Source organism: Saimiri boliviensis, chromosome 14 (genome assembly GCF_048565385.1).
Source record: "Saimiri boliviensis isolate mSaiBol1 chromosome 14, mSaiBol1.pri, whole genome shotgun sequence".
Classification (NCBI taxonomy): Eukaryota; Metazoa; Chordata; class Mammalia; order Primates; family Cebidae; genus Saimiri; species Saimiri boliviensis.
Genome location: NC_133462.1, coordinates 89,070,903 through 89,087,225, shown reverse-complemented (window position 1 = coordinate 89,087,225; position 16,323 = coordinate 89,070,903). Strand labels below are relative to the sequence as shown.

The following is a 16,323-nucleotide window of genomic DNA, read 5'->3' as shown; positions in this document are numbered from 1 at the left end:
GTGTTACAAACTCAGATGAACATTTCTGCTCGTAGGTAGCAAAAATTAAGCTGGAGCAGAGACCAAGGGACTGAGTTGTTAAAAACATCCATAATAATGAGATTTAAAGTTCTTATTCTTTCCTGCAATTAAAACAGCAGATTTCCTTTCTGACAGAGGAAGTAACTCTAACCTTTTGCCTCCAAATAGGACCTTAATCCCAAAGATTCACCTTAAATTCAACATTCTAAAGCTCTTTATCCTCTTCACGTTGTAAACATTTCCCTCTTCTAGAACCCCATATCTTAATGAATGGTTCTAACATTCATCTAGTTGCATAAGCCAGGTGTCATTCTTGACATTTATCACTTACCTCCACTTTCAGTTAAAGTTCTTATCTTGATTTTACCTCCCAGAGAGTGATCATCAAATCTAAACCACTTATTTCTAGCACTGCTACCACTCCTCTAATCCAAGCCACTGGATTCACCCTGGACTTTAAACTGATCTCTTTGCTTCCGATTTTGCTTCCTTGCAATCTATTTCCCACCCAATACCTTTCAAAAACATAAATCAGGTCATATGACTCCTGAGGGACAATGTTAACTTCTCTTCCCGGGTCCACAAGGGGCGTGGTTTCAAAGGCAAGAACTTCCCAGCGCCATGCCTCCATCTAACTTTCCATCCAGGAGCTAGAGTTCTTTGTCTAATTTCCTGCATGCCATGCGGGAACGGTAAGCAGCCCAGGGGAGCTTCCTTTATTTAGAAAGCCCACCAAAAACCTTGGAAGGAGGCGCTTTATTGTGACCCAGGCAGCCAATCCAGAATCAGGGTCAATGATCCCTCACTCCAGAGGAAGTTTGGAAAAGCTCCTCTCACTGGACAAGAACTTGAATGGGACTGGAGTAACTCCAGGGTTAAAATCCCCCCTACTCCCTTATCTATATGGACTCTATCTCTGGATCCCTCCCATGACAGCGTGGGAGCTCTCTCTCTCTCTCTCTCTCTCTCTCTCTCTCTCTGCCTAATAAATCACTTTTCTGCAAAGCTCTTTGGGTCCGATATTTACTTAAATAATATCACCACACCACCTGGGGTCTCCTCCCCATTCTTGGGTGAGTGAGAGCCCAAGGACCTGGAAAACACACACCCGATCGGGGAACAGTGAGTGTCTTTGGGATGCCCCTGCAACCTGCTCCCTTCCCCCAGTTACACTCCACCACATAAAATTCTGTTCAGTGGCTATTTCTTTCAGGGGAAAGATCCAAATTCTCATCAGTGCCTCCTAGACACTGCATGGCCTTGGTCTATCTAACTCTCTAGCCTCAGGCCCACACAGTCAGCTAGACTCTCTTGAATTTCAGTCCAGCAGTTTTTATGTAACATAAAATATTTCTTTTATGTAACATAAAATATTGAATTTAAGACATTTCAATATGTAGAAATTTGTTTCTGGAAATGCCATGGCATTTCCTTTCTTTCTCTTTAGATATGTATGTGTCTTTAGCACTTTGTGAATAGGTACTTAGCATTATCTAGGTAACTGAAAACAAGTGGGCTTTGCAAAATCCATTATAGTGTCAATGAAATAATTAGCTTACTCTTTTCTCGGCATCAGTTGCTCTTTTCTGTTACTTTTCTATGACTTCTAATTCGGAGCCCCACTCTGTGACTTTCTCTGGGCTTGGGTCTAACTCTCGGAGCTACCTATCTTGCTTAGTTCTTTGAAATAATTCTACAAAAATAAAATTCCACTTTTAATGAAAGCATGTGTGATACCTTTAATCATAGATGAACATGGCATCTCATTTCCTTGGTCATGAAAGAGAACTCCAAATCAATGGACATCTCAAAGTCCTTTTGTGCCATCTATTTACTTATTTAAATCAGTTTACCAAGATTGCATTTGAACTATATATTTCAACTTTATCTCAAAATCCTTTACTCTCATGCTCACAATACTGAATTCACAGTACGATGTCATCTTGCCTTACCTTACTGAGCCATCGATGGAGGCAGTAAGTACCACCTGTTTTTCTTCTACATAGATTACTTTAATAATTTCCAGAGAATGAGCACGCCAGGAAAGCAGCTGCTTGAATTTCTAGATAGCAATAACAAGGCATATTCCTTGGAATAAGTATGTGCTAGTCAAAATGTAGTCTTGAACAAAATCATTTTTCACTGAGCCAAGTTTATGAGGGGATGGTGTAGACATCTGTGCTAGATGATTAAGTCCTTGCCCCCAATTAGCTCTTCTCTTGCTTGTTGGGGTACCAGAAGTCCTGTTTTTAGAGACTTATTAATTTACACATCTCCCTGGGAGAGGAAGTATCTTATGTCTTTGGCAATTTATCATGTAACTGAGAATTAGCAATTCATTTAATTAATGATTAGCAGATGACTAGAGGAAAGAGATGCCTTAGGAGAAGGTTTAGGGGGATGGAAAGTAAATATAATCAAGAATAGAAGAACACAGAGCTGGAAGGTGAAAGCTAAAGGGGAGATTGGCAAAAAGACTTTCCCTATGTTCGAATCTTATCTAGACATAGAACTGGCTGTTTTTTTCTTTTTGGGGGAGTGTAGGATGGGAGACATATGCTATAAGTAATTAATGAAAATAAAGCTCAGCTCATTCTCTTTCAAAAACATCATGAATCATCTGTCACAGGAGTAGAAAAGAAAAAACTATCATGAAGCTTGTTTCTGTGTCTTCATGAAGCTTGTTTCTGTGTCTTCAGGATGTGGTTATCTTCAAGTGTAGGGCCCCTTGTGGGCCTCAGAAGACGTTCCTAAACTACGTGAAGCACAGCTGTTAACTGGAGAGCTTGCTCTGCAGTCACATTCCCTGTGAGTATATTCCCTCTTTATCATTGATAAACCCAGACTAACACCTTACTTGGCCCTGGGTCATTTACCTAGAAGTGTAATGTGAAGGCAATCCTGGCAGTTTAGAGCTCTCCTATGAGTCTTCTATTCATTTAGACTTTAACAAAGGTTAGGCATAATTCCTCCTAAATTTGTTGGCTTTTTGACTCAATTCCTTCTGGTTGTTCTTAGAGAGCCAAAGTAAGATCTGCACTCTCCTACTTCTTATTGTCTCAAAGCTATTCAAGAATATCTGGTCATCCAAGGCTTCTTTCTCTGCCTGAGGATGTCATTCTCTAACATGATCTGTATTTATAGTAAGATACACATTTTGCCTCATGACCCAGTGAATACGTACCTGAAACGTGTCTGAAACAAGTTTCATAAAATGATACTTGGGTCTAACTCTCTCAGCTACCTATCTTGCTTAATTCTTTGAAATAATTCTACAAAAATCTCAATTTCTTTGACATTTATGATACCTTTTAACATAGGTGAACATGGCATCTCATTTTCCTGGTCATGAAAGAGAACTCCAAATGTACCTATGTGAAATATACATCAACATGATCTATTCTGTTCTATTGCATTGCATTCCCTTCTCTTCTATTTTTAGAAAAATATGGGTTACGACTAATTTAATTGATTTCATGACTCCTAATGGATTAAAACCTGCAATTAGAAATGAAGACTGTCTTTTCTGTATGTGTGCATATGTAATTATATGTGTGGTCTCTCCTTCTGTGGAGAGGTTTTGACTATCTTTTTAGAGTATCTGTATCCCATGGAGCTCCTTTTTATCAGTAATATGGGGAGAGAACAAGATTAATCTTTTTTTCTAGACTGACATATTATGTATTCATTGCAGTTGTAATCTACAGCCTGACCTGGTTAAAGCATCAGTATTATGTTGATCTACATAATAATGAGGCATTTTATAGCCAGTTTCTATGGTTCTGTTGTATATTTATTAATAAGCAGCCATGTACAAATGGCATGATCCCATTGTCTGAGTACAAAAAGGTTGAAATCAGATTGAATATGAAGAATTTAAAATAAGTTAAAATAGATTCTCTAATTTTAAATTTGTAAAAATGCTTTAAAATCATTTCTACTATGATCATAACTCAATGTTATTCTATATCTTTGTTTTGAAGATTTATTTTTGAGACCGAGTTTCGCTCTTGTTACGCAGGCTGGAGTGCAATGGCACGATCTCGGCTCACCGCAACCTCCGCCTCCTGGGTTCAGGCAATTCTCCTGCCTCAACCTCCTGAGTAGCTGGGATTACAGGCACGTGCCACCATGCCCAGCTAATTTTTTGTATTTTTAGTAGAGACGGGGTTTCACCATGTTGACCAGGATGGTCTCGATCTCTTGACCTCGTGATCCACCCGCCTCGGCCTCCCGAAGTGCTGGGATTACAGGCTTGAGCCACCGCGCCCGGCTGAAGATTTTTTATGAATTTTGAAAGAGCTTGGTTGCTAGTTTATATTAATTCTATTTGCAAAACTGTAGGCTTTGAATGATATTTTATCTGTTAAAATTAATAATACAATATTATAGTCATCAATAGTAGGATAAAACAATTACATAACTTTTCACCTATGCCTGAATTAAGCATATGGTTTGTTTTTGTTCAGCTTACAGCAATTTATAGTTACTGATAAATGAAACTTCATGTTTCCCAAGTTGTTTGAACCTTACTGTTTTTCCTCTGATAGCATAAGGGTTATATACGGAAAGAGTATTGGATTAGCAAATAGGAACCCTGCTCCTGGCCCTGACTTCATCAGTAACTTACTATGTGCACCAAGGCAAGCTATTCTCCGATTTACTATGCAGGTGGAAATAGTCAAACTAAAGTTGAATACCTAAACTTTTTAAGAGTTAGAACAGAGCCTCTGAAACAAAAAGAAAACTCCATTTATCAAATGAAACAATTGTTTAAACAATAACTATTCTGAGACAGTTTGCAAGGAGTCAAATCCTAATCAACATAAACCCCTTGTTAACACTTGTGATCCAAAAATACGATGTGTCTATTTAAGCTAATATTTAGCTTTTGATTTGATGTATTAAAAAAAAAGACTATGCTAAAATACCTGTTCCTTGGTATAATATTTTTAAAAATATAATAAAATGTGCATGAATTTTAGGGAGAATTTAGACTAGTTATAAGAATTTCTTAAAATATTTCTGCACTAGGTTTGCAAGGAAGGTTATGGAATATCTTATAAAGATGTGTAAGATATAGAAACTGACTATATAATCTATGAACTCTTTCAAACTCTGGGTTGCAATATAAATTCTCACAAATAGGTCAAAACATGAAGCAGATGCAAAGTGACCAGCGGCTGGCATACTCACTCCTCTCCCTCACTCACTTCTTCTTCCCCTCTTTTCACCAGCAGTCCATTGCTATTTGTCACATAGCTCAAATTTCAATAGTATATGTGCCTTGACAATAGAAAGTCTTATATTTCTATCCTTTATGGTGTCTGGTATAAAGAAATGCTCAATAAATATGTGCTGACTCATAAATTAAAGTGGAAAACTAAAGTCCTTACCTTTTCATCATGAGGTGGATCCAGGAAAGAGCTAATATTGCAAAGGATAACATGTCCTTCTGTATAAAATTTAAACATAGGAATCTTTAATTAGATATAGTGTTATCTAAATCAATACTATCCAAAAGTTATTTTGATGTAGGCATTTATAATGCTGAATAAATCAGAATCTGAGAAAACAGAAATGAAAGCAGAACTTTCATATTCATATTTATGTATTTATTTAGGAGTCTCACTTTGTAGCCCAGGATAGAGTGCAAAGGCACAATCTCAGCTCACCGCAACCTCTGCCTCCTGGGTTCAAGCAATTCTCCTGCATCAGTGGCCCAAGTAGCTGGGATTGCAGGTGTCTGCCACCACACCTGACTAGTTTTTTTTTTTTTTTTTTGTATTTTTAGTAGAGATGGGGTTTCACCATGTTGGACAGGCTGGTCTTGGAACTCCTGACCTCGGATGATCCACCTACCATGGCCACCTAAAGGTCTGGGATTACAGGCCTGGGCCTCCATGCTCAGCCCATATTTATTTTTATGTGTAGAAATTATTTTGTTTCTGTCTTGATAAGTCCTAATGAAGTTGCTTTACCCACTTAGAGTTCTTTTAGAGATCAGGGTAATGGAAATGAATATACCACCAAACAGAGTCCAAACTCTTACAGAAATATTCAACCTACAATTCAAATGATAGTTACAAAACTGCATCCCAAAGAGCAACAATGACTACACCTCAACATTTAAACTATTTAAACTTCAGGAAAGCAAAGGTATAAAAAAGAGTCTTGAAAGACGCCATATGGGGGAAAAAAAGAACACTAAGATAAGAATCACATCAAACTTCTTATCAGAAGCAATATAAGCAAGAAGAGTAAAACAAAACATTTAACATTTTGAGAGAAAAAACTGACCAACCTAGAATTCTGTACTTTGCAAAATTAACCTTTAAAAGTGAAGAAATAACGACTTTCTCAGACAATGTCATTCATAGGCCTGCCTTTCAAGGCATGTTAAAAGAAGTTCAGAAAGAAGAAAAATGAGGCCAGGCATGGTGGCTCACGCCTGTAATCCCAGCACTTTGGGAGGCCAAGGTGGGCGGATCACAAGGTCTGGATATAGAGACCATCCTGGCTAACATGGTGAAACCTTGTCTCTACTAAAAATACAAAAATTTAGCCGGGCATGGTGAAACGTGCCTGTAGTCCCAGCTACTCAGGAGGCTGAGGCTTGAACCCGGGAGGCAGAGGTTGCTGCTGTGAGCTGAGATTGCACCACTGCACTCCAGCCTGGGTGACAGAGCAAGACTCCGTCTCAAAAAAAAAAAAAAAAAAAAAAAAAAAAAAAAAAAAAGAAAAAAAGAAAAAAGAAAAGAAAAGAAAAAAAAAGAAAGAAGAAAAATGATATAGGTTAAAAAATAATAACTCAGATCTACCTAAAGAAAGTAAGAACATTAGGCAAGGAATAAGTGAAGATAAAATAAAAACTTTTATTTTTGTTAATCTTAATTGATCTACCAGACAATAGTTTGTAAAAAAAAAAAAAAGATAACAACAATATATTTGATAATTATAACTCATAAATACTTGAAATGAATAATAGTAATTATACAGGAGATAAAAGAGAGACATTAGGAATACTTTGGTACAAAGAGATACAAAGTGGCATAATGTGATTTGAAAACAGGCACAGGCTAATTGTGAATATATATTATAAACTCGAGGGCAACCACTAAAAAACATTTAAAAGGAAGTGTAATAAATACGCTAAGAAAGGAGAGAAAATAGATTCGCACCAAATGCTCAATTAAAGGCATTGAAAAAAAAAAAGGCAGAAAAAGAGTGGAAGACAAAAACAGGAATAAAGAGCAACGGCAACAAATTAAGAATAATAACAAATATGGTAGATACGAATTCAAGTATCAAGTCAATAATCAATTACCTTAGATGCCAACAATCTAAATATACCAATTAAAACAAAGAGATTGTCAAGTGAATTTAAAAACATGACCCAACCAAATGTTGCAAATAAAAAAGCCTACTTTAAATATAGATACATATAGATTAAAAGCAAAGGAACAGAAAAAGATATACCACACCAACACTAATCAAAAGAAAGCAAGAGTAGCTGTATTAATTTCAGGCAGAGCAGACTTCAGAGTGATAAAACTTATCAGGGCTAAACAGAGGACATTACCTAGGGATGAAAAGGTCAATTCTCCAAGATTTGACCATCCTTAATATGTACTCCCCTAATAACAGAGTCTCAAAATATTTACAGGACAACAAGTTAAAATAGATGGATCCATTATGTTGGAGACTTCAACACCCTCTATCAAGAATGGGGAGACCAAGCAGGCAGAAGGTCATTAAAGATATAGTTGAAATCAACAGCACCATCAATAAACTGAATGTAATTGACACCTATAGATTACTTCATATAACAACAGCAGAACACACATTCTTCTGAAGATCATGTAGACATTCCCCAAGACAGACCATGTTCTGGTCCACTGAACACACCTGAACAAATGTAAAAGAACAGACATCATACAATGTATGTTTTCACATCACAATGGAATTAAAGTAGAAACCAGTAACAGAAAGACAACTGGAAAATCTCAAATCATGTAGAATATTTTTAAATTCTTTGGGTCAAAGAATAAATCTCAAGGGAAATTTTAAAGTATTTTGAATTAAATAACGGTGAGGCCGGGCATGGTGGCCCATGCCTGTAATTTCAGCACTTTGGGAGGCTGAGGTGGGTGGATCACCTGAAGTCAGGAGTTTGAAACCAGCCTGGCCAACATGGTGAAATTCTGTCTCTACTAAAAATACAAAAATTAGTTGGCTGTGATGGCAGGTACCTGTAATCCCAGCTATTCAGGAGGCTGAGGTGGGAGAATCACTTGAACCTGGGAGGTGGAGGTTGTAGTGAGTGGAGATAGTGGCACTACACTCCAGCCTGGGCGATAAGTACAAGACTTTGTCTTAATTGAAAACAAAACAAAACAAAACAAAAAACAGTGAAATTACAACTTATCAAAATTTGTGGTATGCAGTGATAGCATTGCTCACATGGAAATTCGTATCATTCAATGCATATATTAGAAAGGAAGAAAGATCTAAAGTCAGCAATCTAAGCTTCTACTTTAGGAAAATAGAAAAAGAAGACCTGTCTCTGCAGAAAAAAAGGTGGCACAAACTTACAGTCTCAGCTACTCAGGAGGCTGAGGTGGAAGGATCACTTGTACCCAGGAGTTGGGGTTACAATGAGCTATGAGTGCACCATGGCACTCTAGCCTGGGCCACAGAATCAGACCTTGTCTCTCTCTCTCTCTCTCTTTTTTTAAAGGCAACAACTAATGATGTAATGATGCCTGAGGATGTGAGGATGTCGGATTTAACATAGTGAATAGATAGCAGCCCTCAAAGAAGTTCTCCTAACATTTACCGAGGCATAGAAAAAAGAAGCCCAACAGCAGCAGAATCATGGAGAGGTTCACTTCATTTATAATGTAGATGAGGCTAGACTGTATCCCAAACCCACTCTATTTTTCTGGATCACAAGCAAAACCCACAAATTTCAGGACAAGGATAGACTGAGTGATAGTAAAGTATTCTAGGCAGAGGCAAGGTGCATGCTGGAAATTCTATAGTTTCAAATTTTAGTTCTCTGTATTTATCATATAGTAGGCAAAGTTAATGCATGAATAATCGGGGTATTTTTAGAAAGGAACAAAATTTGACTGACCTAGTTTTCTCTACAAGTTCTCTGTAAAAATAATTAGTGTCTATATAAATTGTACAGATTGACAGATAAGTGAAAATCAGAAGTATAAGAATACCAGAATGTAAAAGGATTGGTAGTAAGCCCCCCCACCAAAAAGAAACCTTTTAGGAAAAACAAGAAAAACCTTAAATAAATGTAACTTTATTTATAATACTATATACAAATATAGACAATTATTTTCAATAAGGTCCAGAGGACTCAATTAACAGTACAAAATGGTTTGTTTTTTTTTTTTTTATAAAATAAATGTTGAGACTGGGCAGGGTGGCTCACACCTGTAATCCCAGCACTTTGGGAGGTTGAGGTGGACGATCACTTAAGGTCAGGAGTTCAAGACCAGGCTGGCCAATATGGCCAAAAGCTCTCTCTACTAAAATTACAAAAATTAGCTGGGTGTGGTGGTGCATGCCTGTAATCCCAGCTACTTGGGAGGCTGAGGCAGGAGAATCTCTTGAATCTAGGAGGTGGAGGTTGCAATGAGCTGGGATTGCACCACTGCACTCTATCCTGAGTGACGGAGCGAGACTCTGTCTCAAAGAAAAAAAAAAATTAAAACAAATTTTGAAATGAGAAAAATGTTTCTAAAAGAGAATATGAAAACTAAATTTGAAAGGTAAGCATTGATGCAGTTCTAATCTGGATGCAAGTCTCACAACTGCATTAGCAAAATAACAGGAAGCAAATGGGTAGATATGGAGAAAAGAGAAAGTGAAAGGGGGCTAAGCTTTTCTGTTTTAACTGAAAATATACTGTTTCATTCTAATTCTAACCAATTAATTAATTGTTTAGAAAAACTTGAAGATAAACACTAGTAAAATTAAAAACTTTTTACACATGCAGGTGCATTCACGTACACACATAATCTTTCAAAGTATAGGAGAGACAAAAACAAGAAAATTTAGGATTAATTCAAATGACAGAAGAGAAGCATAAAGGAAGAATGAAAAAAATAATTGTATTGGATGAAAGAAGTAAGACCAACCATATGAATTATAACAAATATAAAAAATAAAGTCCCCTATTGAAAAAAAAATCATTCATTTTCTCTCTAATTTACGGCACAACTTCCTTTAATAATTAAGATTAATGCAACATACACTTTCAATGTTAAAAATTAAAACTTTATATTCTTTCCAAAAAAGTAGGTGCGTAGATGGGTAGTCACATACCCATTTTAAAGACAGAAGAAGGGCAATGCCTTGCTCTATGTGAAGAGCTAGGAATGAAACAGGTTCTCCTCACACTCACTCACTCTGTTTATTCAGCAGTCTGTTTGGAACACTCTCTCGGGCTTCAGCATACCTCTTGGTCTTTCTTTTGTCTCAATATATACCATGTATTTTTCCTAAAGCCATTTTGATATCATGTAAGTTATTAAGATGCCTGTGTCCGAAAATACAAGAGTAATGACTCACCCATATTTCCAGCCAGTAGTATCCTAGTACAGGAATCAGCATACAGTGATGTCAGAGAAATGGCAGAATGTTTTGTGAAAGGCAGCATATCTTTCAGTAGGCTTCCCTAAATAAAGTATAATGCAAATAAAACTTTTTTCTATGCTAATACATCTTATAAAATCTTAATATTGAAATTGATTTTCTCCGTAAATAATACATCTCAGGAATCATCTTTATTAGTGAACCACGATTCCCTTCTTTCTAATGAAAATAATTCAAAACTATCCATAGGGGCTTATTTCATCAAAATTAAGTACTCTAAAGGTATGGATAACTATTCATTAGAAGCATCCAGACTCTGAGTATTACAGACTGTCTCTATATTTGGGGTTGTTTTTGCATATCCCATGACCCTTTCCACGCAGTTCCTCAGGCTTTCTTTCCAATTACGTATTATCTTTTTTTTAAATTTAACTCAAACAGGCATTGACAGATTTTCTTTTTAAACAAACATTCTTTTCAGAAGTGAGCTACATTTTTAAGTGTGTCAGTTGTTTTAAACAGGAATATATGCCTTTTCAGAAACATTTATTTTTTAATATTGGTGCAAGATAAAGAATTGTAAGAGAATTAAATTCAAACAGGTTGTTTTTCAGTGCCCAGTATAAGCCAGCACTGGGAAGGACTTTCACGTGCATTATCTTGTTTAGAGAATAAACATCAACACCAAAGTTTGTGCAGAGTTTGAATCTGCTACTCTTTTTTGTTAGACAGCTTGGACATAATCTCTTCCTTTCCTATTTCTTTTACTCTTTCATTTCCATGTTAGAAAAAAAAAAGGTATTGTTCTAATACTGAGATCATCTCAAGGAAAGTTATTGTTAGAATACGTTGTATTTTCAAACCAGGGTTGTTTTTTCACACAAAAAAGCTGGGATCTACCGGTACACTTAGAATTACATCTGGCAGAAAGCCACAAGGTTCTGCGTTGTTGGCTCCCATTATCTGCCACACAAAACTGCTGTGTTTTCTGAGTTTCTCCGTAGGAAGGAGCCTTACCACAAGCGAGGCCACCTCCTCTGCTTATCTGAGGATTTCATTTTCATCACCCTCAGGCTACTCAAGAGCCTTCCTTTCATCATCTTCTGTCCTCTGAATTCCACCCTAAATTGTTTTAAACCTTCTGGTAAATGTAAGTTATATTTTTCTTTGTAAAATGTTGAAGGACACCCAACATGATGCAATACCTCCTTTCAACTCTTTGGTAAACTAACAATTTACTGTATACTCAACACTTCAGTGTTCTTATACTCTTTTACTATAATACACAATTAATATCTTTTAATATTATTTAAATATTCAATAAGACATTTAGTGGCATGCATTCATAACTCAATTTAAAAGAAAGATTTAAGTATTTTGAAAGCATTAACCCATCAAAACTAATGCCCTTGGTGGGTATGGTGGCTCACACCTGTAATCCAGCACATTGGGAGCCCAAGGAGGGCAGATCACAAGGTCAGGAGTTTGAGACAAGCGTGGCCAATATGGTGAAACCTCGTCTCTACTAAAAATACAAAAATTAGCCAGGTGTGGTGGCACGTGCCTGTAGTCCCAGCTACTCGGGAGGCTGAGGCAGAAGAATCGCTTGAACCCAGGAGGCAGAGGTTTCAGTGAGCCGAGATGGCACCACTGCACTCCAGCCTGGAGACAGAGCGAGACTCTGTCTCAAAACACACACACACACACACACACACACACACACACACACACACAAACAACAACAAAAACAACAAGAAAAAACTAATGCCCTCTTCCCCCCAAATAAAAGAATTATAAGTAGGCTCAGTAGATTTTTCTAGTAAATCTTCATGCTGGATTCACCATTACTGCTTCTTTTAAGGACATAAGGGATGAGACTGAAGCAGTGTGTCAAAGGTAAAGATCTTCCCAGAAATTCCTACCTGTGAGGCTTGCCTGACCAATTAACATTCTTCTCTCAATATGGGTATCTACCTGTATGCAGGTATCTGTCTGTATGCAGGTATATATCCCAATATGGGTATCTATCTGTAATGTGTTTGATACAAAAGTAGAAGAGCTTCCAAAAAGAGAGAGAGATTTGAAATAGCTAAGTTAGCAGTTTTGATGATTTGATCTTCTGAGTTACAAAACTCTTCTCTAATAAAGTTTGGGTAGCATTATCAATACACAGGCTGCAAAATCAGCAATTTGGCTAGAAAGCTGAGAAAATATTAGAATTGGATGCCATATGGAAGAACGCTAAGATTCACTTAATGACTCTTTTTATCTTTCCCATTCTTTCCTATTCCCATATTTGCTGGGTTCCATTACTTCCATAGTCCACAAGCGGAGGTGTCCATCCTCATGAGCAGTGACAAGGATAGGTGGCAGGACTTCTGGTAAATTGGCACTTCCAGGATATTTTTTGTCCACTGGCTGTTGCTCTCCTGCCATGATATCTGTTCGTTCACCTATTTGAGAAATTAATGAACTATCATGAGGCCAGACACAGTGGCTCACACCTGTAATCCCAGCAGTTCAGAGGCTGAAGCGATGGATCACTTGAAGTCAGGAGTTCGACACCAGCCTGGCCAACATGGTGAAACTCCATCTCTACCAAAAATACAAAAATTAGCCGGGAGTGGTGGTGCACATCCCAGCTACTCAGGAAGCTAAGGCAGGAGAATCGCTTGAACCTGTGAGGTGGAGGTTGCAGTGAGCCGAGATGGCATCACTGCACTCCAGCCTGGGGACAGAGCCAAGACTCTGCCTCAAAAAGAAAAGAAAAAAAAAAGCTATCATGGAATTTGGAATACTTAGAATTCCAAATTTTTATGGAATGTAAAAAGAAAGGCAACAAGAAAATAGCAAAAGCAACACATTCTTTTTCTTTTTCTTTTTTTTTAACCCAGAGAACTTTAGTCAGGGCAAAGGACAAAAAAAAAAAAAAAAAAAAAAAAAAAGCATTAACAAATGGAATCCTGGATCACTGAAAAAACATAAAAAGCTTATTTTGATCATATTGTAAAAGCTTCCACACTACACATAGCAGCTCAAACAAGGTATTTATTCATAAATCTTACACATACAGAAAGGTGTATAAATTCAGTATAAGTTTTAGAAAAATGGGATGGAGACCAAGAAGTTCAGTCATGTTTTCGATTCTTAAAACCTATAATTAGTATTTAAAAAGGCATCATCATAATGAAAATTCTGCCTTTTAGACTACTGAATCCTAGAGCACCTCAATGTTTGGTTACAAAAAGAATGTGTGTGTGTGTGTGTGTGTGTGTGTGTGTGTGTGTGTGTGTTATATGCATATATAATGAATGTATATAGGAGCATATATAATGAATTCACATATTAAGAAATATATATGAATTATGAATATTCTATCATCTAAATGCCCTATTGCAAAGCAGTTACTTTATTATAAAGAAGACAGGTGATTTCATACTGACCTTTAACCTCACTGTCATGTATGCTCTGCTTGCTTCCCTGAATTAGAGGAGGAAAGGAGAAAATGACATTGTAAGAAAACGAGATATACTGGGAGAATAAATTCTTCAGATAGTTGAATTTTTATTTCTAAGCATTCATTTTTAAATTATACTTAAATTTGTTTTTTCTTTCTGAAAAAATGTATTGCAGAGATTTTCATGTCCAGAAATAGACAATTCATAACGTAACATTCTTCTAGTGATTGAGGTACAGCATAATAAAGAAAGTAATTTAAAAGGCCTGATGCGTGCTCAGTTCTTGGTTTACATTAGCTCTAATTGTATTCACAACCATGCAACTTAGTCTTCATCATTTCCTTTTTACTGAAACAGAAACAGAAGCTCAGATTAAATGACACCTCTAAAGCTAATCAGATAATAAATGAAGGACTTGGATTCAAGTACAAGTCTGTCTGGCTTTTGCTTCCATGTAAGTTTATTCTTTCCACTATGCTGGTGATTTAAAAATAATTTTTGCAGTGATAATTTTTCTTCAAACAAAATTCTAACTAGAAATATAAAGCATAAAAATATATAAAATTGGAACTGAGAACACAGTTTGAAAACCACTGCATTACATGTTGTAATGTAGTTATATTACCTGCTGTCTCTTTTCCCTGTGACATATGTATAGTACTTAACTTTTCAGCAAAATAGATAGTCTAAAATTACTTCATTACTTTGTAAGTATAAAAATAACATGCATAATTTACTTTATTTGTGATTGTATATTGATTATTCACAGATGTGAAAGCTTTGAAAAATACATAAAAATTGAAAAACATATAAAACTGAAAAAAAAACTAGACATTGAATTTTTTGCAAAACAAAGAGTTTTTACATATACACACAAAATTTTTCCACTGTTACCTTTATCAAAGGAGGGGATCAAATGCTCAATATCACTATTTTTTAAACCAACCTTGAGAATGACAGGAAGACAGATGACTCTCTCTGTGTCTTGCTTACCTTACTACTCTGTGGACCTTTGCTGGACTCACACTGGGATGAAGAACATATGGAATCCTGACTCGGTCTCCTATAAGGGGAGGAGGGGAGCCCAAGGATAAAAGATGAAGTATGGTATCCTACCATATTCAAAGGGTGTGCTTCTCTGCTTTAATTTTAGCTGATTGCTTCTTTCATCACCTGTGGATACTGAGCCACTCACTTAGGAAGCAAATCATACCTTGTATTTTGAGTATTAAATGTTGACCACTATGATATTGGTGGAGACTACTGGGGGGTCTCCACCTTCCCCAAAAATATGCCCAAGTAAGCATTTTCCATCTCTGCTACTGCGATAAAGGGTGCAAATGAGGTTTGTCGCTCTCTGGTTCAGAAAATAAAAGTCTGGCCTATCTTACTGCTAAGGCTAGATTTAGTCCCAGAGACTCTTAAATCTCTTACATCAAAATGGTGGGCGGGGGGGCCGGGGGCGGTGGCTCAAGCCTGTAATCCCAGCACTTTGGGAGGCCGAGGCAGGTGGATCACGAGGTCAAGAGATCGAGACCATCCTGGTCAACATGGTGAAACCCCGTCTCTACTAAAAATATAAAAAATTAGCTGGGCATGGTAACAAGAGCGAAACTCTGTCTCAAAAAAAAAAAAAAATTGGTAGCGGGTGAGGCAGTGGAGTGGCAGTGGGGGACCCTACAAGCCTGTCTAACTTCCAGTTCTACAGTGTCTGGTTCTAACCAGATCCTACTCTGTGGCGCTCCACTGAAATGGGCTGAAAAGTGGCTTAAGACACTGGTGCAGACGTCTACAGAATAAGTCCTCAAAATATTCTCAGAACGATTTTGATGAAATTTCATGCCAAGGGGTAGGGAAGGGGTTACGTTCTGGCTTACCGCTGGGTGACCCAAAACCAGCACAGACATGTTTGATTTCTCTTCAAAGTTATATGTGGCATTGTCTATTGCCTGCAAACCAGAGCTCTTAAGCACAAATAAATAGGAAAAACCCTTTTTCTTAAATCCTCTGCTCTCAGAAATGATTGACAACTGCTCAGTTACAGTGAATGGTGAATGAAACCTCCCGCCATATGACCTTCTGTACTTGTCTTGAAAGTCCTTTCTTCTGCGTCACACCAGTGTTAGATTTTGGCAAAAAGTATGGCCACGTGAGCATTTTCTGTCTCTGCTACTGAGGTAAAGGGTGCTGTGAGGCTGACATGGTAAGGGGACCATACGGCACTTGA

The 16,323-nt window shown here is 37.1% G+C and overlaps 1 protein-coding gene and 1 long non-coding RNA gene across 4 annotated transcripts in view; one reads left to right on the top strand and one right to left on the bottom strand.

Moving 5' to 3' along the window:
- WDR64 (WD repeat domain 64) overlaps window positions 1-16,323 on the bottom strand; it is a 163,939-nt gene that overhangs the window by 17,980 nt on the left and 129,636 nt on the right. For 2 of the 3 annotated variants that reach the window (XM_074385393.1, XM_074385394.1), the window contains 5 exons: window positions 15,090-15,159; window positions 14,082-14,118; window positions 12,952-13,091; window positions 10,615-10,720; window positions 5,418-5,476 (listed from right to left, as the gene is read on the bottom strand). In XM_074385393.1, the coding sequence (XP_074241494.1) occupies window positions 5,418-5,476; window positions 10,615-10,720; window positions 12,952-13,091; window positions 14,082-14,118; window positions 15,090-15,159 (412 nt within the window). Of the gene's footprint in view, window positions 1-1,973; window positions 2,084-5,417; window positions 5,477-10,614; window positions 10,721-12,951; window positions 13,092-14,081; window positions 14,119-15,089; window positions 15,160-16,323 lie in introns of all 3 variants that reach the window. The other variant, XM_039464187.2, reaches the window with a different exon arrangement.
- The window catches only part of LOC141581098 (uncharacterized), a 37,212-nt gene that overhangs the window by 298 nt on the left and 20,591 nt on the right, over window positions 1-16,323 (top strand). The window contains exon 2 of the long non-coding RNA XR_012513614.1: window positions 2,721-2,829. This is a non-coding gene — a long non-coding RNA (uncharacterized LOC141581098). The remainder of the gene's footprint in view (window positions 1-2,720; window positions 2,830-16,323) is intronic.